The sequence below is a fragment of the Enhydra lutris genome, unplaced genomic scaffold, assembly GCF_002288905.1.
Source record: "Enhydra lutris kenyoni isolate GAN:26980312 unplaced genomic scaffold, ASM228890v2 scaffoldscaffold62, whole genome shotgun sequence".
Classification (NCBI taxonomy): Eukaryota; Metazoa; Chordata; class Mammalia; order Carnivora; family Mustelidae; genus Enhydra; species Enhydra lutris.
The window spans coordinates 14756739-14779221 of record NW_019154146.1 but is presented as its reverse complement, the minus strand read 5'-3'; the positions used below and the strand labels follow the sequence as shown (position 1 = coordinate 14779221).

General features: G+C 38.1%; 1 protein-coding gene across 1 annotated transcript in view; it reads right to left on the bottom strand.

Moving 5' to 3' along the window:
• The window catches only part of LOC111158654 (nesprin-1-like), a 229526-nt gene that overhangs the window by 54487 nt on the left and 152556 nt on the right, over positions 1 to 22483 (bottom strand). Inside the window, exons 17-29 of the mRNA XM_022520845.1 lie at positions 22282 to 22434; positions 21118 to 21261; positions 18478 to 18651; positions 16067 to 16225; positions 15602 to 15766; positions 13843 to 13977; positions 11023 to 11181; positions 10605 to 10813; positions 9875 to 9983; positions 8142 to 8306; positions 4898 to 5065; positions 3057 to 3227; positions 1938 to 2078 (exon numbers count right to left, since the gene is read on the bottom strand). Coding sequence (XP_022376553.1) covers positions 1938 to 2078; positions 3057 to 3227; positions 4898 to 5065; positions 8142 to 8306; positions 9875 to 9983; positions 10605 to 10813; positions 11023 to 11181; positions 13843 to 13977; positions 15602 to 15766; positions 16067 to 16225; positions 18478 to 18651; positions 21118 to 21261; positions 22282 to 22434 — 2052 coding nt within the window. The remainder of the gene's footprint in view (positions 1 to 1937; positions 2079 to 3056; positions 3228 to 4897; positions 5066 to 8141; positions 8307 to 9874; positions 9984 to 10604; positions 10814 to 11022; positions 11182 to 13842; positions 13978 to 15601; positions 15767 to 16066; positions 16226 to 18477; positions 18652 to 21117; positions 21262 to 22281; positions 22435 to 22483) is intronic.

Genomic DNA, 22483 nt, shown 5'->3' with positions numbered 1-22483 from the left:
CCTCCTGAGATCTTGGATAAAAACATTAAAAAAACCTTTGTACCTTATATTTCCTCCTTACACGATAGGATTCATCGTGACACCTATTTCTTAGGATTGTTTTAGAGATTAAAGATGATAAATATCATATGAATAGACCAGCATATGTCTATACCTATATATGTATCTATGTATATAGGTATATATGTTCAGTAAATGTTAGCTCTCATTATTAAACCAATCGCAAAGTATGCAAGATTATTAGCTAAAGAAAATTTTCATAGTAAGACTAAAAACATTACATTTGCTTCATCTACAGCTGATAAACCTATTCAAAGGGATCAGAATCCCAAGGTATCAGAAACTCTGGATGTAACCTGGAGGAACACCCACATAGTAATTAACTCAATAGATTTGTTTGTATTTATAAAAGACATCTGATATAGTTTTAATACATAAAGTAATTGAAATTAAAATTAAAATGATGTTTATTTAAATGGCTGATGAAAATCATGCAGAATTGAAAAATTCTATGGCTTTATAAGACTTCAAACTCCCCAGTGAGTTAATAATAGGAGAGAGAATACAAAATTGGCAGTATGAGAGATGGAAACCTTTTAAGCCTTTTACTGGTAAGAAAAGAGCAGCACGGGGTATACTTGCTGAAGGTTACTACCTCATGGATAGGAGTCTTCTTTCTTATTCATTGGCTAACACATTTCTATACTAACTCAGTCATTCGATAAACCCAAAATATGTACAAAGGGAACCAGAAGAACCTGTACAACTCTCTAAATGCTTGAGACAATGTATTGGTCTGCTCTGACTCTCTAAGCTGTTTGGGCTCATAGGGTTGGGCTCATGAAACACGCCTACTAAGTACTATCTGTTGGATGTCCCACCAGAGCCTCAACCTCAATTTGTCCCAAACTTAGTCTGTCATCTTCCTCAACTAACAGCCATTCCTTCAAGTTCCTGTCTCACTCCCAGGGTGTCTATTGGGCTCAGAACCCGGGAAATCTTCCTTTCCTTTACTCTCTATCTCTATTGCCCTAATTCATGTCCATATTAATACTGACATGCAATAAATTTCTAATTGGATCCCGTGACGCAAGCCCTGCACCCTTTCAATTTTCTACACTGCTTAAAAATCTCTCTCCCTAGGAGCACATGGGTGGGTCTGTCGGTTGAGTGGTGTTTCTTGATTTTGACTCAAGTCATGAACTCAGGGTCCTGGAATGAAGCCCTGCATCAGGCTCCACGCTCAGGGCTGGGTCAGCTAGAGGATTCTCTCTCTTCCTCTGCCTCTGCCCCTCCCCCCTCTTGCACATACATGCATGCGTGCTCTCTCTCTTAAATCAATGTTTTTTAAAAAAATGCATCTCTGTAAAGTATAGCTCTGATCATGTGACTCTTTTTCTTAAAAACCTTTAAGGGTTCCATGGGGCCTAGACCTTAAGTATCTTTGTAATATGGCCCAACTTTCCTTTACAGCTGTACTTCCATTTTTCTGCTTTAAAACAGAATCTCCATATAGTCTCACACTTCATGCCATTTCCCATTATAGAAATGCTCATGTTTTGTCCCACATTCTGCTTTTCTATGTCTTACCTGCCCTTCGAGGTTCAGTTAAAAATATTACTGCCTTCAGAAAGATTTTTTTTAAGTATTCATCTATGAGCAAACTAACCATTTCCCACTTTAATAAAAAATTTTCTTAGTTCTTGATATTTAAATCTTATTTATTTCATTCCTCATAGCAACTTGACCAGTGTGTTGAAGAGTGGATTATCAATAAACAAGAAGTACTGATTACATGAATAATTATAATAATTGATTGTAATAAGGGATGAAAACAGGTTCAAAACCAAAAAAAAAAAAAAAGAAGAAGAAAAAAAGAAAACAGTTTTGCTTCTGAATAATGAGCACCAAGGGATTGTACGGTCAGACTGATATACCTTTGTCTGTTCCAGTTCTGAAGATAAACTTTCCAAACTGCTAAAACTCAAAAAGCGCTCATGGCTGGAACCTGTTTGAAAAAGGTATCTGACCACTGTCTCTTTGTTTGTTTCAAATCGCTCCCATTTTCTTAATGTGACCTAAATTTGAAAAAAAAAAAATGAACATATCATGTTATAAATTATCAACATGTATCACAAAATATTGTTCACATTTCCATTCATTTGTCGGGCTGTCAACCTCCAGTTAACTCTGTCCCAATTTCACATAGTTATGCTGAACAAAGATGGTGCTAATGTCTCCTGTAAGAATTTCACTCTGTGTTTCAATTCACCTACAAAAAAGAGGATGTGTAGACTAGCATTCTCAGAGTTTTCTATCCACTATAAAGTCCTATGAGTCTAAGGATATTACTTAAAATGTGGATAAGGGATAAAGGAAAAAAGAGCCTCCCAGTCTCTTTCAAAAAAAGAAAAAATAAAAGGGAGAAAGAGAAAGGAGGAGAGTGGGGAGTGATAGGATAGGTGGCAAGAACTGAAAACTTTTTAAGACTGTCAAGATCACAATAAAACATAAACATGTGGGGGTGCCTGGGTGGCTCAGTGGGTTAAAGCCCCTGTCTTCAGCTCAGGTCATGATCCCAGAATCCTGGGATGGAGCCCCATATCGGGCTCTCTGCTCAGCAGGGAGCCTGCTTCCTCCTCTTTCTCTGCCTGCATCTCTGCCTACTTGTGATCTCTGTCAAATAAATAAATAAAATCTTAAAAAAAAAATAAATAAACATGTGACTGTTTGGACCACCCAGAAGAGTGAAATGGTCCAGTGTTAATTCCCGGACTCAGACAAGTGTGCATTAATATTCTGGCTTTATTACTGATCACTGCTCTGTGACTTTGGGTAAAGTCCTCAAACTGTTTCTGTTTAAGCTTCCACTCTGGCAAAATGTGCTAATTATAGTGCCTATCTGCTAAGCTTGACGAGATGATTAAAAGAGATAACTCGTGTCAATACTTAGCACAGTGCTGGAGCAACAGAGGCGGGAACCAACACTCGCTCCCATGAGGAGATGCCAGCCGTGACCTGGAGGTTAACAGGGCCCTAGACGTCCAGTCCCCCACCTGGATGCGGCGCTCCTGCTTCTCCCTGCTGTGCTCCATGTTGTCCAGGGTGCTCTCCAGCTTCCGCAGCTCCTCCCGGGCCTGGCCGGGCAGCCCGCCTTCTCCCTGCTGAGCCTGCGCTATCTGCTGCTGCACGTCTCTCTTCTTTGCAGAAATCCTCTTTGTCTTTTGCTGGAGAGCAGGTGGATAAAAGTCTGTGAGCGACTAAGCAGGATAGAAACACCTACAGTCTAATAGAGGTACAGAGAGGTACAACCTCGCTGCAGCATGGGCCCTAACTGTCTTTTAACAGTTAATGTGAACAGAGGCGCCTGGGTGGCTCAGTCGGTTAAATGTCCACCTTCAGCTCAGGTCATGATCTCAGGGTCTTGGGATCAAGCCACCCTTCAGGCTCCGGGCTCAGTGGAGTCTGCTTGTCCCTCTTACTCTTCCTTTCCCCCCACCTCTGCTTATGCTCTCTCTCTCTCTCTCTCTCTCTCTCTCAAATAAATAAATAAATAAATAAATAAAATCTTTTAAAAAAAGTTAAATGTGAACAGTTAAAATGGCAATGGGGACTCTATGTTAGTCAAAATGGGCATTATTTAAGAATATTTTATGTTTTTAATGGTAAACAACATAATTTGATATTGGTGTTTTAACTGTGTGCAAATTTAGGCACTTGGCATTTTATGGAATATTCCAGAAGGAATCCAACAAAAGCGTTCATTTGACATGATTCTCCTTAAAGAACTATTTCTGCCTAAAAACATGAATTCCTAACTCTATTTTTTCTAAAAATAGTTTATGCTGTAAAAATGCTGATACTAAGAGAATTTAATTCCTGGGTATAGTCAGACTGATAAACCTGCTGAGACACATGGGGAAAGTTATCTTTTAAAATAAACTTTTTATTGAGGTATAATGTACAAACAATGGTAGACAGATCTCAGGTGTATACATACGAATTTACATGAAGTCAGCACACATAAAACCAAGCACTGTTCCAAGAAATGTAAGAGTTTTAAAACATTAATGTAAATATCTATAATTACATATTTCTCTGACTTAAACTGAACCCTAACACAACTTTTAAAATGACTGAGAACAATGTAATGCCAAGCATTATTTTTTTGTACTCAGTCTTTTTATAATTATTAAATAAATCTGTAATGCCTAGAGGCTGCTGTTTTATACACGCTTTTAATGTAACTTCCATTTAATATATTATTATATATAAAATTAGGAAGCATTTTGCTATACATTACGTTAGCTAGGGTTTTGCCATTAAAATACTTGAGTCATACTTCTACTTACATTGAGTTTGGCAAGTAAGTTTGTTAAAATTGTTTATTATCAATACATGTACCAGAATTTCTTTACTCTCAGTTCTAATCCTTTATAAAAGCGCATTATCCTGGAAGGTCTCGTACTTCATATAAGTTATCCTTTTCCCAACTGAGATGTATTCAAAGTTGTAAACTGAAGGGCAGGCTGTTAACATAATGGCAAAGAAGAGTGATCTCAAATATGGGTCATTTTATCTCTACGCTTTCCTTCTCTGTTATGAAAAGGACAACTGAGCAAGTTTTATGAAGGTTTTCATAGCTAAATTATTCCTTGAACTTTTTGATGTCCTCAAATCACTCAGGCTGAGAATTTACCTTGCAGGCTCTTCTGAAATACCTAATATTTAACAGAGAACAGAGGTGCCAAGATTTTTTTTAACCATTCGCATGGACTCCCCCCTGCACCCCCCTTCCCTTTGTCCTTACTCTTGGACATACAGTTCCCGTCACCACTCTGGCTCTGCCAGTGGCTAACAAGCTTTGCACGAGTGCCCCGGGGAACGGGCCTCCTACCTGGTGATGGAGAAGTAACTGCTGTGCTTCAAACAGGTTTTCCGTGTCCAGGATCTTCTCTGCCTGCTCTTGGACTTCTTTAGAGCCAGAAATTAAGTCTTCAAGGGAACTTTGCACCATTTCTTTGTACTGGACACAGTCCCCAAAGTTGTTTAACATCTTTTCAACCTGGATTTTCATGAAAAAATTACAACTCATATGATGCTCTTGGAATCTTAAATATTCTAAAGAATATGTGTAAAGTCCATCTCAGTAACTCTGAAATATATACACGGATCTCTTTTATTTTTTTATATTTTTGAGGTTTATTTAGTTATTATTAACTGCATAGCCATTTATGGGGATTGCAAGCCTCAAGGGATACAGCGCTCTGTGCCCACTCAACCTGACAGTCAAAGCAGGGTGATGGAAGTGGGTATGCTGTATACCTTATTTCCTGGATCCCTTTAATGACAGTCCCACAACCAAAATCTAATCATAAATTTAAAAAATAAAGTATAATAAATCTGAGTCCCTCCTGTTTAAGTAAGGAGAAAAACTGTGGAGGGGAACAAAATGAAAAGAATGAAGAGTATCTGTTGAAAATGCACTTCCAATATTTTTGCATAAAACACAATACAATGGCTAATTCTGTTGTTCTTTAGTAAATTCTTTTCCCTGAATTTTCTGTCTCATTTCTGCTTCCACTATTTCAGGGTCACCAGCCTCTTTTGTATTCAAAGTCTATTGCTCTCCCTTTTCATTAAGATTGTCATTTTCACACTGCTTGTCCTTTGCGTTCCACGGAAGCCTTTTCATTTCTCCTACTCTTATCCCATTTTTTTCTTTGATCCTCTTCTCCTCTGAGTTTGTCCCCGGCGACGTGAGTGTGCTATGCTCCCAAACTAACAGCAAGAAGACACGATGAAAACCACAGATTCCACATCTCAGTAAATCACAGCTTTCGTTGAAAGAAGCGACTCCTCCTTACATACTGCCCGTCTAACCACGGCCTTTTCTTAGAATGGACAACAGCAAACGCTTTGTGTTCAACACTAATTTAAATATTAAATGGATTATAATCAAAGTATGGACTGAAGATGTCAAATTCATCCTTTAATATAAATTCCCTACATGAACAAAATGAATGTTTCCCTCCCTCTTTCTTTGGTTTTACTAATGATTGAGTAGCATACAAGGCTATGAATATAAACTTTGACCTTTAAGGTAGCTAGGGCTCAGGTTCTGAGCTCACGGTGGTGAGGTTCTAAGCTCAGCATTAAGTCTGCTTGAGACTCTCCCTCTCCCTCTGCCTCTCCCCTGTGATTGTGCGCTCTCTCTCTAAAAAAAAAAAAAAAAAGAAAAAAGAAAAAGAATAGAGTGGATTTATTGAGAACAAAAATCTTATGTTCCTTATAAAGGGACATATAAAAATAATATTCTTGGATATCTCATGTTACTGGTGCAACTATAAATGTATAGATTCTTTGATTTTTCTTTCTGCTGCTTCCTTATTGTTGTATATAAATGTAACAGATTTCTCTACCTTGATTTTGTATCCTGCGATGTTACTGAGTCACTATACTGTACTCCTGAAACTCACATTACACTGTATGTTGACTAACCCAAATTCAAATAAAAACTTAAAAAACTATAAAACAACAAAAAAAAGGTAGATAGGTATGCTAAGAATTAATGTATTTGTTAGGGGCAGATTCTTGCTATAAGTCCCATGGGCAGTGTCATGAGAGTACTTGGAAGATACAGTAAATGAAGAGCCTTGGTAAAGTGTTAGGGAGACTAGTAATTTCTAATTTTAAAGGCTGACAAAGTGTTTTATGTGTGGGGGGGTGGAACAAAATATAAACTCATCTATCAGTGTGACTAAAACTATTTGTTAAGTCTTGGATCAAAGCTTACCTGCATGCATATTTACTTTTTTTTTTTTAAGATTTTATTTATTTATTTGACAGAGAGAGAGATCACAAATAGGCAGAGAGGCAGGCAGAGAGAGGAGGAAGCAGGCTCCCCACTGAGCTGAGAGCCTGATGCGGGGCTCGATCCTGGGATCGTGACCTGAGCCAAAGGCAGAGGCTTTAACCCACTGAGCCACCCAGACGCCCCGCATATTTACTTTTTAAAGCTGCAATCCTTCCTTTTCTCCTTACCTTCTTGATCAAAGAAAGAGTAGAGAAGAATAATGTCAGAATTTTACTTAAAGTATGGTAGTGGCTACGCTTCCTGGACTAGTGCTGTGAAAGATGGATATGGAAGGACTGAGATAACTCATCCCAAAATTTGATTAATCCTATCACTATTTTCATTTTGTCAAGAACTATTAAGAAAAAATGATATATAATATCAAAATTCACAAATAAAACTAAAATCACATGCAGTTTAGAGTATTTCTGGCTTATGTAAATTCACTGCTAGGGTCGTAAGCAGATTTACATGCATTCAAAATATAAAAGGTTAATTGACCAAATTGTTAGATTAGGGAATTCTCCAGAGAATTCCAAATCTTCAGAATCAGGGAACTTTAAGTCACCTAGATGATCATTTTTCCATGCAAGTTCATAAATGACTTCAAGAAATAATGGTAGCTCTCTCTTCAACTTTCCATTCTTAGTTATCTTCCCAAGCACAGACTCATTAGACATGCATGACAACCTGGTCGGTAAAAATTTTCTCACCAAGGGTAGAAGGGGCCTACTAGAAATGAAGTAAATAGGTTTGTCTATTTTAATTCATATAGGAATATAAACACTGGAATATATATCAAGAAGTTTAAAATGGGTAAGTCTTGCATAAAATCTGTGATTTTATGTGGTCTGTGAACGTTGAATATTTTATTATTACTAGAGTTAAACTGTATTTTATTTTTATATCAGAGTTATTTACTTTATTATTATCAGAGTTAAACTGTAACTCTGGGTTCATTTGACTCCCAAGTCTAGGTTCTTAACCTCCATAATATACCTTCAACTGACCATGAAACCATGCTTTTAGTAAGAGTAAAAAGTGTAGATCTGGTAAGCTTCATACTTTAAATATAGGTTGTTACTCTGAACTAACATATCCGATAATGGCACACACCATAGTTCAAATATCTTCCCCACCAATCTTCATATGAATAAGTATTTTAACTATTGTGTTTGAACTCTACTTCCTTCATATAATTATAGTGTAATCCCAACCCAAAGCAAAGAACCCTCCAGATTCCTCACCCAAAACTATCTAGTTAAAGTGTGAGCAAATGATCTACCTCTGACAACAAAGCTGCGAGAGCCTTGAAAGAACCAGATAATTTTGCCAGCTCGTCTCCTTGCTTTTGGGCTTCATTCTCAGAAGAAACTTCAATTAAAATTTTAAGCCTGGATTTCAGCCAGTTGAGAGTCTCGCCCTTTGTGGTAACACCATTCCTGATCTCCTGGAATGAAGAGAATACATTGTGAATCCAGAATGGACTCAGACTGAGAAAGTTGATACAGTGGAGGCAGGAGAGCTCATCACTCACCAGTAATGCCTGCTTATTTTGCTTTTTGTTCACATCTTTAACAAAAGTTCACAAGTGCTAGAAAAATAGTATTTCCCCAATGCCAATACCTAATATGTAAAATCAATCCTCTGTATCAAAAAGTTAACTAGATGGTTAGTTCATAATTAGATGGTTAGATATTTACAGATATTCCCTTGAGTACAAATAAAGATGCCTCTAAAAGTACTGTAGAAGAAAATGAGATACCAAAATTGGGAACTATAAAACATATTATTTTCTGTTAGTTGGTAGGAACATTGTATTTTTAGAAAAAAAAAAGGTTGAAATAATCCCTTTTTTAGTGAGATTTCTTTTTATTCGAAGAGTTTAGTTGTTGAATACTAATATGGATGCCCTAAAAATTGATCTTAACTTCACGAACTTATATTTTATGCCTTGCTTTTGTTAGCTTGGAAGTCAATAACCCATTTAGTAAGATGTGCAGAAAGGAGCACAACTCCAATCTGGGAAGGGAGGGCATACTGACCAGGACAATGCTGGAAAGATTCTGGGGCCTCAGCCCTTGTGAGGTCTGGGAACTGTGAGAATGCTGACTGGGACAACCTCTTCCTCCTACACAGCTCTGGGAAGCATGAGGAAACCATGCAAGTTGCTACAGAGGACCACACAGGGTAAATTCACACCCACAGAAAATGACCACTTCTAGAATCAAGTGGTCTCTTCATTTGAAGCTGTGCATTTTTTTTTTAATATAACAGCAACCAATAGCCAATAATTGTATCCTTCTATAGGTATAACATGATATTATTGAGCATCTCTAGTATCTAATGGTATTATAAATTTAAGAGAAAAACATGAAACTCAGAGGATAGGAATAGAAAGGAAATATATCCTCATTAACAGCAGCCATGTGACTTACAAGAGTTCAAAATGCTGAAAGATAAGGATTTTCACAATGGCGTGTGTCTACAAAACAGAGCAGAGCCACACTAAGAATGAGAGCGTTGCTGTACATCATTCACAGAACGTGAACTGGGTTCAGGCTTGGGGTTCTGTCACCTGGCTCGGTTTCTGAGGCTGTGCCCAGGCTCAAAGAGCTGATCAATCCAGACTGACTGTGACATAGAAATGAAACTTAGAAACTTTGCCCAATTCTGTGATCTGTGGCTGAAAATGTATAAAAACCTCCAGTGTTCTTGTTTTCCATAACAATTCTTAAATCTCTGCTGTGTTATACACCCATGCATGCAATTTTCTTCTCGGGATTTTCCATTAGCTAAAGACGTATGAGAGGTACGACTAAGCAGGACTAAATCTCAAAGCTAACAATGATTCATTGGGGAAGTCCCCTATTCTTCTCCACAGTAACATGAGGAGACTTATTCTTAGGATTGTTTTTTCAGCAATTTAATTTTTTTACAGATAGAAAAGAATACATCAGTTAGTCAGACTGTCTACCATTAATTTTTTTATTATGAAAAATATGGCCCAGAACTAACCTCTACAGCACGTTTAACCTCTCCGTGGTTGGCAGTATCGAAGGGTTTACTCTTAAACGCTTTCAACTGTGTCTCCTTTGCAGTTATCCAAGATGAGAACTCAGAAATTCTGAAACATCAAAAATATTCTCTTATTAAAGGGAGACAATATCTCAGTGGATAAAATACATTTTCTATTTGGAATTTATTCATGGAAATTTAACAATCAACTGATTAGCAAGTCAATGAACACATTTTCTGGAAACTGCCCCTTTAGCATGAAGCTCAGGGCAGGGGTGGCTTCCCTGAGCTGTTACTTGGAGGAAAGAGAAAGCAAAGCAGATGGGAGTTCAGCTAAGGAAAAAGGTGTGTTCCCGGGGCCTGAGCACCTGGGAGTTTGGAAAGCACCACCTGGGGTCTGGCCTCATCTATCTCCCCCAGACCGAGAGAACCCAGAGGCAGAAGTCGCCCTCTGGGGATATGAGGATATCCGGGAGAAAGGAACTGCCAAACGTGCTTCAGAGAGGTAACATCTGGGTCCCTTAGAAATAAAGGGTTTGACCCTGTTTCTGACTGAAACCCATTTTTTTTTTTATTAAATGAAGCATTTTTATATAAGAGCACGGGCAAGGTCACACAATCTGATTTTCTTTATTGCTTTGGAGGAAACACATGTCACTTCTTGTTGTGCGATGATCTCTGAATTCACAAGTATTAGGACAGACCATGTCCATCTCGGTTCCCCAACTACCTGCTAGTGTAGTCCTTCCACTTGTCTGGGTCTTCCACGAGCTTCATGTAGGTGGCACTGATGGCAGCTCTGAGCTCTCTGAGAGTGGCATGACAGGTTTCAGGTGTGTTCCTTACCGGGTCCCGGACTGGGAGTTTCAGACACAGTTCTTCAATAAGCTGCAGCCTTTTCTCACAAAGATGATGAGGACCTTTGTCACTGAAGAAAATCTAATGAGCAAAAACCGTTGATATACTGCCTGTGAGAATCCATACAATACTTCCATATTTTCATAGACGATTCCCTTTTAGTCTACTAGTATACAGTAATTAAGCTATTTAGTGTTTTCAGACCCAAACCAAAGTATCATGTATAAATCTTTTAAGTAACAATGTGACTTCACATGCCTGCACTTGGGGTGTGGGTGTGTCAGACGTACCCTGTGTTCTTTAATGATCTTTTCACTGCCTTCCTGGGGCACCAGCTTGGTCTCCCGATCCAGCTCAGTTCTGCATTCTTCTACAGAAGCTAAGAACCTATTCTTCTCCACACCAATCTTCAGATGAAGCAAATGATATGGGGCTTCTCCTTGAAGATCCTACATTCCATAGGAAGATTAAAAAAATATGATGCCATTCCAATCATACACATTTTCAACTGGAGTGACATAAACCCAAAAATATTCCCTTTGGGGCCAATGTGATTTAATCACTATTGACTTCACCTGACTGCTGCGATCTGTACTTTTCCAAACTGGGACCGCAATAAATTCTTTTAACCTGCACGGTCGGATTTTTCACAGTAATTATTCTATTTAATTTTTACTATAGCCCCACACAGTATTACTATTTCTATTTTACACGTTAGACCACTGAGGCTCAGGGGTAAGTGGAAAAGCTAGATTTGAATCTAAATGTAAACCATGCACTGATTCCACATACCCTCTCCCTGGCATATGTCCTTTTTAATTTTGTCAACAACCTTGTGAGGTAGGAAGAACATATGTATACTCACTACACAAAGGGCAAAGAGAAAACTTTACTAGTAAAGAAGCCAGGATCAAACAGGCCACACTTCTGACCACCTGCCTTGTCCTTCTTCCTTAGAGCATTCCTTGAGAAAACAAGCCAACCTCATCAAACATGAAATGTTTTATGTTCTTTTTTTGATATAAGCATAAACTACATCATTATCTTCAGTCCTACAATTAATTAATTTTATCCAGCTTGTATCCTATGGCATTTAAAAGGTTACTTTTATAAAATACTAAGATAACTGATGAGAAAATGATTGGGGGCTCTGGAAAGAGTAGAACAGATTATGTCCTAGAGAGCTTAATGTTAGTGTGTATATGTAATGTAACATGTATATGTTAAATCAATACAGCTTTCCATTAGAATCTCCATTCCATAATACATTTATGATATGTTAGGCTTTAAAGACATCTCAAAAAGCTTGGGTTTCTTTAAGAATCTTTTTTTAATTTTCAAATTTAGCAAGTAAACAAAATATGTCCTTAACTGTGTTTTTTCTGTGCTTGGAGTTGATTTTTTAGCCTATGTTACTGAGATGAAAAAAAAAATCAAGAACTGATGGAGAATATTTTAGCTGCCTATCTTCCAGACCCTGTGAGCACTTCACGTAATGCACATGAAGTTCGTCACTTGCTATTCCCTTGTGATAGCACTCATTAATCTGCTGCTAGGGCAGGCTTCTTCCAGCCTAGCTAGAAGAAGACAGCCTTGGGTGGGTCTCCATTACACTGCAGCTCTCCTCTGGCATGCAGCTTCTAGATTCGGCTTCCTTGTGACAAACCCAATGTGGGGCTCTCAAGTTAGACAAGTCAAGTGAATCCCTACATCCCCCACTCATGTGCTCTCCTGCTGTCTCTCTTCCAGGGGCTGGCTATTTCCTCCTCCCACCCATCCCCAGATCTCTGCTGCTTCTTTTAAAATCCTAGCTCACTATGTCTGTATTTACCCCCAAAGATACAGAGATATAATGAAAGAAGGAGCAAATGCACCCCAATGTTTACAGCAGCAATGTCCACAATAGCCAAACTGGAAGGAACCGAGATGCCCTTCAACGGATGAATGGATAAAGAAGATATGGTCCATATACACAAGAGAATATTATTCAGCCATCAGAAACAATGAATACCCATTGTTTGCATCAACATGGATGGAACTGGAGGGGATTATGTTAAGTGAAGTAAGTTAAACAGAGAAAGACAATTATCATATGGTTTCACTCATATATGGAACATAAGCAATAGCACAGAGGACCACAGGGGAAGGGAGGGAAATCCAAAGGGGAGAGAAATCAGAGAGGGAGATGAACCATGAGAAACTATAGAACCCAAGAAACAATCTGGGGGTTTCAAAGGGAAGGAGGGTGTGGGGAGGGGGTAACAGGGTGATGGGTACTGAGGATGGCACATGCTGTGATGAGCACTGGGTGTTATACTTAACTAATGAATCACTGAACACTGCAACAAGGACTAATTATGTACTACACAGTGGCTAACTGGCCATAATAAAAAAAATAAAAATAAATAAATAAAATCCTAGCTCACAACTAGTTACGTGATTCATTCCTTTCTACTCTCCAAGTGGGGCCACTTCTCTCTTCCAAAGCTTTCATAAGTATTACCTATATTTTGGGGGACTTATTATATATTATACTTTCATTATCTGCAACTACTTATCTCCTACTGGAGATAATTAACTCCTACTGGAGATAATTAACTCTAAGCTCTTTGGAGAAATTGATTGTGCTTTTGTGTTTGTCACTGAGCCCTTAAACAATAAATGTTCATATTTATATTTTTTAGATCATAATAATCTAAACCAGATGGTAAAATCCTTAAAAAAAAACAAAATGTTAGTATACCTTAGTATAGTATATACTTAGTATATAAAATGTTAGTATACCTTAGTTACTTAGATGATAAGAGTTTACCAAATGTTACTGAGTAAGTAAAATGCCCTTCCCATTCTTGTCCCCAAATATAATCAGGAAAAGAGAGCACTACTGAGTAATATCAGAAAATCAATGCTATTAACAAATAAGAAAAACAAAATCTATCACATTTTTTCATTGTTTTATTCAAGTTCAGTTTTTTTAAATGGGAGAAGTAGCTGTGGTGGTTTTCCATGAATTTCCACATTTCTCTTACAATTGAACCTTAACACTCTCAGGCTCTCTCCCATCACACATGACACCTACTTATGCGTGTGTCCTATATGTCCTGACTCACCTTCCACTGTTTATGGAGCTTTCTAACGGCTTCCTGCAGACCCTGCTGCTCCTGCTCAGGGAGAATGTCGGTGAGCTCGTCACAAGCTTTCAGGAAAGCATTGAGCACTCTCTGATCCAGCTGACTGAAAAACTCCTGGCATGGAGAGGAGGAAGTGGGTAAGAGTGTCGGGCAGAGTAAAAGGCAGCATCAGACACTACACAGTTAAGCAGTCGTGCCTCTACGGAAGCCCCTCAGCCAGCTGCTGCCCTCTTCAAACCTTCCTGTCAACTACTCTTTTTTTTTTTTTTTCAGGAATGAACTATAATTATCTACAGTTATGAGTCAGAAGCCACTACATCAGAAATTCAACTAGTGCTTTTCATTTTTTTAGAAAAAAAATTTTTTTTTGCAGTTTTCAAATTTGGTAGACTATTCTGGAAGACCAAGGGGTCTAAAACCTTGATTCCATAGGACTAGAGTTTTCATTTCCTCTTTGGTAAAGTCAGAAGAGCAGAATAGAAGCCAGTGTTTAGCCTCACAATTCCTCATACCCTAATTTAATGTGTTTCGGCCGTGCTGATTCATTATGAGCCATTTCTACATTCAGACAAGTACAACATGACCCCACATGCTATGGGCAGAACTGTGCCCCCCAACTATCTGCCCAAATTTATATATTGAATCCATAACCCCCCAATGTGATGATATTTGGAGATGAAGCCATTGGAGTAATTAGGTTATGATGAGGTCATAAGGGTGGGACCCTTATGATGGAATCAGTGCCCTTATAATAAGAGACATCAAAGGTCTTGTTCCCTATGTATCTCTGCCTTAGGAGAGCACAGTGAGAAGGTGACCAACCACAAGCCAGGAAGAGAGTCCTCGCCAAACCCAACCATGCGAGTACTCTGATCTCAGACCTACAGTCTCCAGAACTATGAGAAAATAAATGCCTGTTGCTTAAGCCACCTAATCTGTGTATATTTTAATGGCAGATCAAACAGACCCATACAGCACATGGGTACCTATGTGCATGACCAGGTATCAACTGAAGGAGATGCTGAGTGGCCAGAGACTTCAACCCGAACTTCAGTCAGCTACGGCACAAATATATTGCGGTCATCATATGACAGTGTGGTTTATACCAGTACCCACTGGAATTTCAGGAAACGTAGCTCAAAATACATGATCTCAGAGGGCCCCTAATCTCTACAGAGCATTTAAGAGATTGCTAACATTTTCAAAACTCATATGTTTGAAACAAGTATGATTAACAGGAAGATGACTTCACAACAGGACAAGTTGTGGATCAGCTACCAAGCTTCAGGGGACGTGGTACTCACACTTTGATACGGCGGATTCATGAAATGAGCACAAAGACTTAGCCATCCACCTAAAATGATCTCTTAAAAAGAATATGTTGGTTATTTCTCAGAATTTCTCAGCTAAATAATCCAGGAGAGCCTCATTATACATCCAGTAACTCTCTACCACTTCAGGGGCTTTGGAATGGCCAATTATAATGTGGCTCATCAATTGCTCCTAAGGTTTTTGTTTGTTTGTTTGTTTTTGTTTTGTTTTGTCTTGTTTTTTGCTGCTGCCATGTTTTTGGGTCTAATAACCTAAAATGTCTCTGCCTTCCTAATTCAACTCTTCTTTACCCCTGCCTCAAAAACTTAATACTAGAACAAAGAGTCTTTTTTTTTTTTTTTAATTTCTCACTCAAAACCACTTGTCCGTGTCCTCAGGTCAAGTGCCCCATGAGGGACAAACTCACGGTATGTCTCTTCAGGAGGTCCTCCGGGTTTCCCTTTTCCTCCAGACCCTCCTGTGCCATCCGTAGCACCTTCTCCAGCTCTGCTCGAGACTCCTCAAATTTCTTCATCAAGCGACTATTGGTTTCCACATGTTTCTTCCAGTCTCCAATTTTCTTCACCATATTCTTGATTTAAAAAATAATGCCAACGTGATGCTGCTTTCTCATTACTGAAAGCATCATTTTGTTAAAGAGTACTGTTTCTTTTAAAAAAAAAAAAACAACACTTGGAAGGAATACATTTCATTATTATGAGAGTAATGAACCTCTTTTGACATTAATGAATATTAGCAGAAGAAGTAAATGATTGCTTCCAAACTTCAGGAGGAGAGGCGTTTAGCAAGAGGGAAAGCATGAAACATGAGGACGACATATCCTCTTTGTATTTTCCCTGGCTCAGGTCTCCGTAGCAAGGAGCAAGCTTACCTGGAAAGCACCGTGGGCGTCTGCGATCTGTCTGTGCAGCTTTGTCTCATCAAAATGCTTTAGCACACTGCTCAAGGTCACGAATTTTTGAACATTTTGACTGCCTTTCTCAATGTGTGTCATGGTTTTCTTACAGCTTTCTTGACAAGCTGACAGCTCCTACAGGGAAACGAAGCCCACAACAACAGTACAAAAGGGTGAGGAAGAGGAGGAAAGAGAATAACCATTACAACACAATGAGAACAACATTATATAGCTTTTAGGCTTTTAGTCAGCTGTAAGTAAAACCAAAAGTACAGGGAAGTGTTTCATTTCATTGAGAAGAGCTGAATTTTAAGCAATCACTAGAGTCAGTGCTTTTTATATAAAGGCATTTAAATGTCACGTTGAGTTTTTTTGAGTTTTTTTTTTTTTAATTTCATGCCTGTTTTACTAACATTAAGAAACCAAAAGGCCATCAAAATTGTTATTTGCCTGCAATGTGTCCAACTCACAGGCCTAAGATTTAATGAGAGAACAATCACAAAATCAATCAACGTATTAGGTTTTAATCTGACTAAATAAATTTAATGCCAGCGCACATACTTCACTGACAGAGCTGCCGCAAATTATGTATTATTTGTGTATCCCCAAATGTACAACATTTGAATTCCTAAGGTTCATCAGTTGTCAACCTCATTAACAAAACGGTGGACCTCATATCCTAACCACAAAAGGTAGGTGGGTGTGGGAGGACCAGCAGTTGTCCTATGTTCACAGGGTGAGAAACCATGGTGACCCATGCTTCCACCTCTGCTTAGTAACCTGGCATCATAGTGATTTCTGCAACTGGCAGCATGGAGATCATCCAGCCTAACCCAAGGCCAATAGTCATTTTCTAACTTGAAGCCACACTATCTGCATTTCGACATCCTCAACAGCTTTGGAAAAGTATTTCAAACTGCTCATTTGGATACCAGTTTTGGTAACCAGAGGCAAGTACTAAGACCAAGGTTTTATTTGTTTTGGCAAAAGGAAGTCAGGACATATTTTTCCATTTGAAGATTTAGGACACAAAAGAGTAATATATGTTAGAACGATATTATTAAATATTATCAACACTATCATTACTAAAATATCAAATGTTATTTTAGCTGTGGAAGGATTCTTTGATGGCAATTTTTTTATTAACATATAATGTATTATTTGTTTCAGGGGTATAGGTTTGTGATTCCTCAGTCTTACGCAATTCACTGCACTTACCTCTTTGATGGCAATTGACAGCAATTTGAGAATACAAGAAATGGCACTGTGACTCAGAGTGAAAGACAATCTTTATCTAATATGACGAGAACCCACTAGAATAGGGTTTGGTGGTATAAGCATTATGGCTTTACTATGAACAATAATAAGATAATAATAAAAAAATAATAATAATTGTTACCAGTTAGAGAGTGCATACTACGTGCCACTATGTGTCAGTTACATTGTGGAATATATAATGTAATCTCCATAATAAGCTCTCAACTAAGGAGAGGAAATAAAAGCTAATCAAGGCTTTGTAATTTGTTGTATCAGATCTAAGATCTGAATACTTGTCTGACTCATTTCAGATACTGTCTGCCCTTTCTGCTAAGTGATGCTGCCCTTCCTCCAGGAATCTGTTTCAGTGAATGCGTGGTAGACCGTTTGCCCATTAAATTTCACACTCCTCTGATGGGTAGGGTCATTTATAATAAGCCAAATAAATAAGTCAATTAACTGCAAGAGTGCAAAGCTGTTCTGCATAGAGATCTGCTTACTAAAAATGAGACATAAAGAAAAAGGATTATCACTCGACACACATTTCCAGAATTTTGTGGCTGTATAATCAGACTTAATCTTAGATGCAAAGAAAAGATCTCATAAGACACAGATTACAGACACTGGATAGAAATGGAATGCAACTATTTGCTTTTATATATATCTAAATATCTAAATTAAAATTTACTTATAAAAAGATAACTCTATATAAATTTAATAGATAGATAAAACTTCTGTTCTATTGTTAGTGGAAAGGGGTTTCATCTTTGGACAGATGTATATTTTTGTTTTGAGATGCCAGTGCGATTCTATTTTTTTAAAAAGACTGTATTTTTTTATTTGAGAGAGAGAGTATATAAGCAGGGGTGGGGGGGCAGAGGGAGAGTGAGAAGCAGACTTCCCGCTGAGCAGGGAGCCCAGCGATGCGGGACTCAGTCATAGGACCTTGGAATCATGACCTGAGCCAAAGGCATGATTAACTTAACTGACTGAGCCATCAGCCACTCAGGGATGCTATTCTAGAAAAATGTTTCCTGTCCTGACTGAATTTCTACCACTATAAGCACCATTTCAGTCTTGCTACACACACTGTAAAATAACTTCGCCTCCTCAAGGGGATTTCTCCTTACCTGTTGTTTCTGTTTAAAAAGAGCACTAGATTGTGCCTCATGCTCAAGAACTGTTAAGATTTCATTGATTTTCCCAAGTGATTCATAAAAGAATGTCATCTGCTTTTCTAATTCTTCCAATGGGACCGACAGCTGTCGAGACTCATAAAGGAGTGGAGAGTGACCTTCTTTGACCTTTAAAAATACAGAGACAAAAATTCTATTAAAGGCCACTAGTTACCACAAACTCAGGGCAGTGTTCACAGTTCTGAGAAACATCGTCTTCGGTGACACTGTCATCTGGTGCTTACAGATCTCCAAAGACACTTACTGAATGATATTTCCTATGTATTGTTACATTTTTATATAAAAAACAATACCACTGTATCACTGAGACAAATAAATGCTAGAGTTTCCCCATGAAGATTCCTCTAAACGGTCCATCTGGATGGCATTTTCCCGTCTAAACGATGCTGTTGGTGAGGCAGATGGCATCGAATTCCACCTCTTAAGCTACGCAGCTCATCTTCGCTTTGGCCTCAGAATTTGACCAGAGACCGTGAATTACATTCTCTAGACTGACCTTCCAACTTCATTTTCCGGGTCTCTACTACTTGAATCCTTAACTCTAGACAAACCTGTAACTTTGCTGACTCATTCTTCCCAGGCAGACCTTCTGCTTTTCCACCTCCCTCAGCTCCATGCTTCCCTACTCTCTGCCCATCATCTAACTCATCGCAAGTGAACAGGTCATGTACCAACTTATTTACAGGGTCCACATGCCAGGGGATATCTCTCTAGTCTGAACTGACTCAGCCCTCTTGTTATTTGTCTTTGAAAAAATTCTTATTGCTTCGTGCACTTGCATTCTTTAATCTTAATACTGAGGCCATACACTCCTGAGGATCAAGAGATCCATTAAGTTTCTGCCTGATCACCTTTATGCTAGAATCCAGGACCAGGTCATTCTCCAAGAACTCCCTGTCCCCATTTATTTCACTTAGAATTGCTCCCCAAATATTATTCATACTTTTGGGAACCAAGGAAAGGAAACTGAGTACTTGTTAGTCCACCATTCTCCTTTTTTTTTTTTTTTAAAGATTTTATTTATTTATTTGACAGAGAGAGATCACAAGTAGACAGAGAAGCAGGCAGAGAGAGAGAGGGGAAGCAGGCTCCCCGCTGAGCAGAGAGCCCGATGCGGGGCTCGATCCCAGGACTCTGACATCATGACCTGAGCCAAAGGCAGAGGCTTAACCCACTGAGCCACCCAGGTGCCCCACCATTCTCTTTTTTCTTAAATTATAAACAGTCTCATGCTGTAGGATACCCTGTCTGAAGGATAAACTCATCAAGAGAAAGCTACTGCAACAAGGCTCTGCTGAAATGACTCTGAACAAAATGAAGACAATCTGCCAATATGCATAAAAATCAAGTATGCTTTAGAAATCTTCCCTGGATACAGTCAGAAACTTAACTAAGATGCCACAACTGAAGGAGCAGTTTTAAAAAGCTGAACAACTTAGATGGGTGTACAGGTGGAATTTGCTTTCTCTGAGGTTGCTCTAAATCATTAACGTGGCCTAGGCTAAGATGTACAAGCCCAAGATACGGCTCTAAAAGCTTGAAGGTTATCAAATCAACAACATCGACCTTGAATTGTACCCAATCTCTATAAATAATCTTAACTTGAATGTTAAAATAAAAAGAATTAGAAATTAACATTCTAATTAATTATTCAGTTTGGCAAATGAAGTTTTCTCATTTTTTCAAGACCATATTCTTCGTATTTTCACCTGTCTCATTTATTCCTCATTAATTTTCCACTACTGACTTCATGTAGGTTATTCTCTTTCTCCTTTTTCTCTCTCCTAAATAACAGGTTTCTCTGCTTTCTTTTTCTCTGTTTCTCAATTCTTCATTACAAGATTTTCCTCTTCATTTATATAGTCACTCCTTTCTTCTGTCAGAAATTAATTGCCCCATCACAAACAATACCATCCTCATAAAATCTTCAACTTCAGATAGATAAAAAAATCCCAATGGAACTTCCAAAGTTCTTAAGGAAAGTCCCTCAACAGAACAGAAAAGTCTTATGGCTAGTGCTTGGTATCCACAGGGTTCCCTGTACACAAGTGGTACAAATATATAGATCTTAAGTTTAAAGTTAGCTCCATGAGCTAAAAAGGGTAGAATTTTTCACTGCTTCATGGCCATGCCAGCAGAAAATAGCATAAATAGTCTTAGAGCCAGGGGATATCAGATAAAACCCAATAAAAGGGCATTTGGAAATTCTTTCTTATTTAAATATCTGATTTCTTCCTCCTCCTTCCCTTTCTTTTTCTCCCCCCACCTTTGTTTTATCACGTTTAACTGACCCCTTATTCCTCCAGAACAGACCTATCTTTCTAAATAGAGCTCCTAGTATTACTAAATTAACAGGGGTAATACATGACATCGGCTCCATAGTTTCAGTTTTAAAACTCATGACAAAGTTACTAAATGACAGAGTTACTAAATCAAGAATCCCAGGAAAAAAACAGAAGCATGATCTCTTAACAGGTAAAGGATTTGCCCATGGGTGTGACTGAGGAGGCGTAAAGCACACTGAAGGCAGCGTTGGTCCCGCACTGTGTGTCATGCATTTAAGTATGTTCCCACCTTGGTTAGCTGTTCCTTGAGCCTAGACATGGTTGCAAACATTTCATTAGCTTCTTCTTGGGAGCTCTCTTTGGTAATGAGGTGTGCAGTCTTAGTAATCATCTTGTACTGAGCATCCATTACAGGTACCCTCTGCTCAATGTCCTGCATGAATCATTGAAACAGTCAAAGTAATACATGGTACATTTCCTTTTCATTTCAGGATTCCACAGAAGGTTGGACAAAAATCAATTATGTACTGTATAAAATCCTATACTTCTAATAAATTTTTGGAGATTCCACTTATTGCTTTCCTTTACTGCTAATTTATGATATATCGGTAATATCACGTGAATAGATAAAACCTTTCCTTCAGAAGTCACTGTAATCCTTAAATTAACATACGGACAAGCTGAAGTAATCCGTACACTTTCAAAATATGTGTGCTAATGTAGTATATAAACATTATGTAAACTAAATGCATGTTAATTTGGGCCAACTCCTCTGACCTTAACAATTATACAACTTACTTTTTCTTAAAAAAAAAGTAACATATTGTCATCAAAGAAAATTTATAAATCAGATATAATTTAAAAATGTTAATTACGTAGTCTTCTCACACAGTGATAACCAGGCCCAACACCCCATCACTACACATCATTAATGTTTTCCCCTGTGCATTCTTATACCCATTTTTTCATATTTACAAAAAAAATACTATTTTTTGCTTTTCTCACTTAATAGTGTATTAGAAAAGCTTTCCATGTCATTAAATATTCTTTTACTACTTCATTTTTGAGAGCTACAAGGTATTCAAAATATGTAAAGAGCACAATTCATTTAGGCAATACTTTGTAGAAGAAGCATTTATGTAGAGGTATAATTTGTAGATGTTTCCTGTTTTCACCTAGTCCTTTGTAATTCAGTTGTAGAAAAAAAAATCTCTGAATTAAAAAACTATTTTGAAGTTAATCTATGTCAAAACATACCCTTAAAAAAAATCCAAATAGATTTTATTTAAGTGCACTTTTTTCAATTTCGAAATGCCAATCAGGTTATGCACACATGTCAAAATGGTGCCCAAGAGACATAGGACAACGTGGCAATGGTCTGGGTTAACTTCAGTGATCTTCCTTCTCACAACAGAACAGGTTTTCACTTTGTTGTCCAGAAACCCCCCCTCACCTCCAAGTCTTGAATTAATAACTTGACATTAAGAAAAGAGACTTCTAAGGGTTCAGACATTTTCTTAAGGGCTTCAGTTGCAAAATCAGACAGGGCGGTCACACAGTCTGTGTACTCCTTCTTCATTCTGTCCATTTCATCAGCCCGAGCATACTGTTAAGAAAAGGGAGGAGCACAACATGAAAAATCATTAAGTCAAACC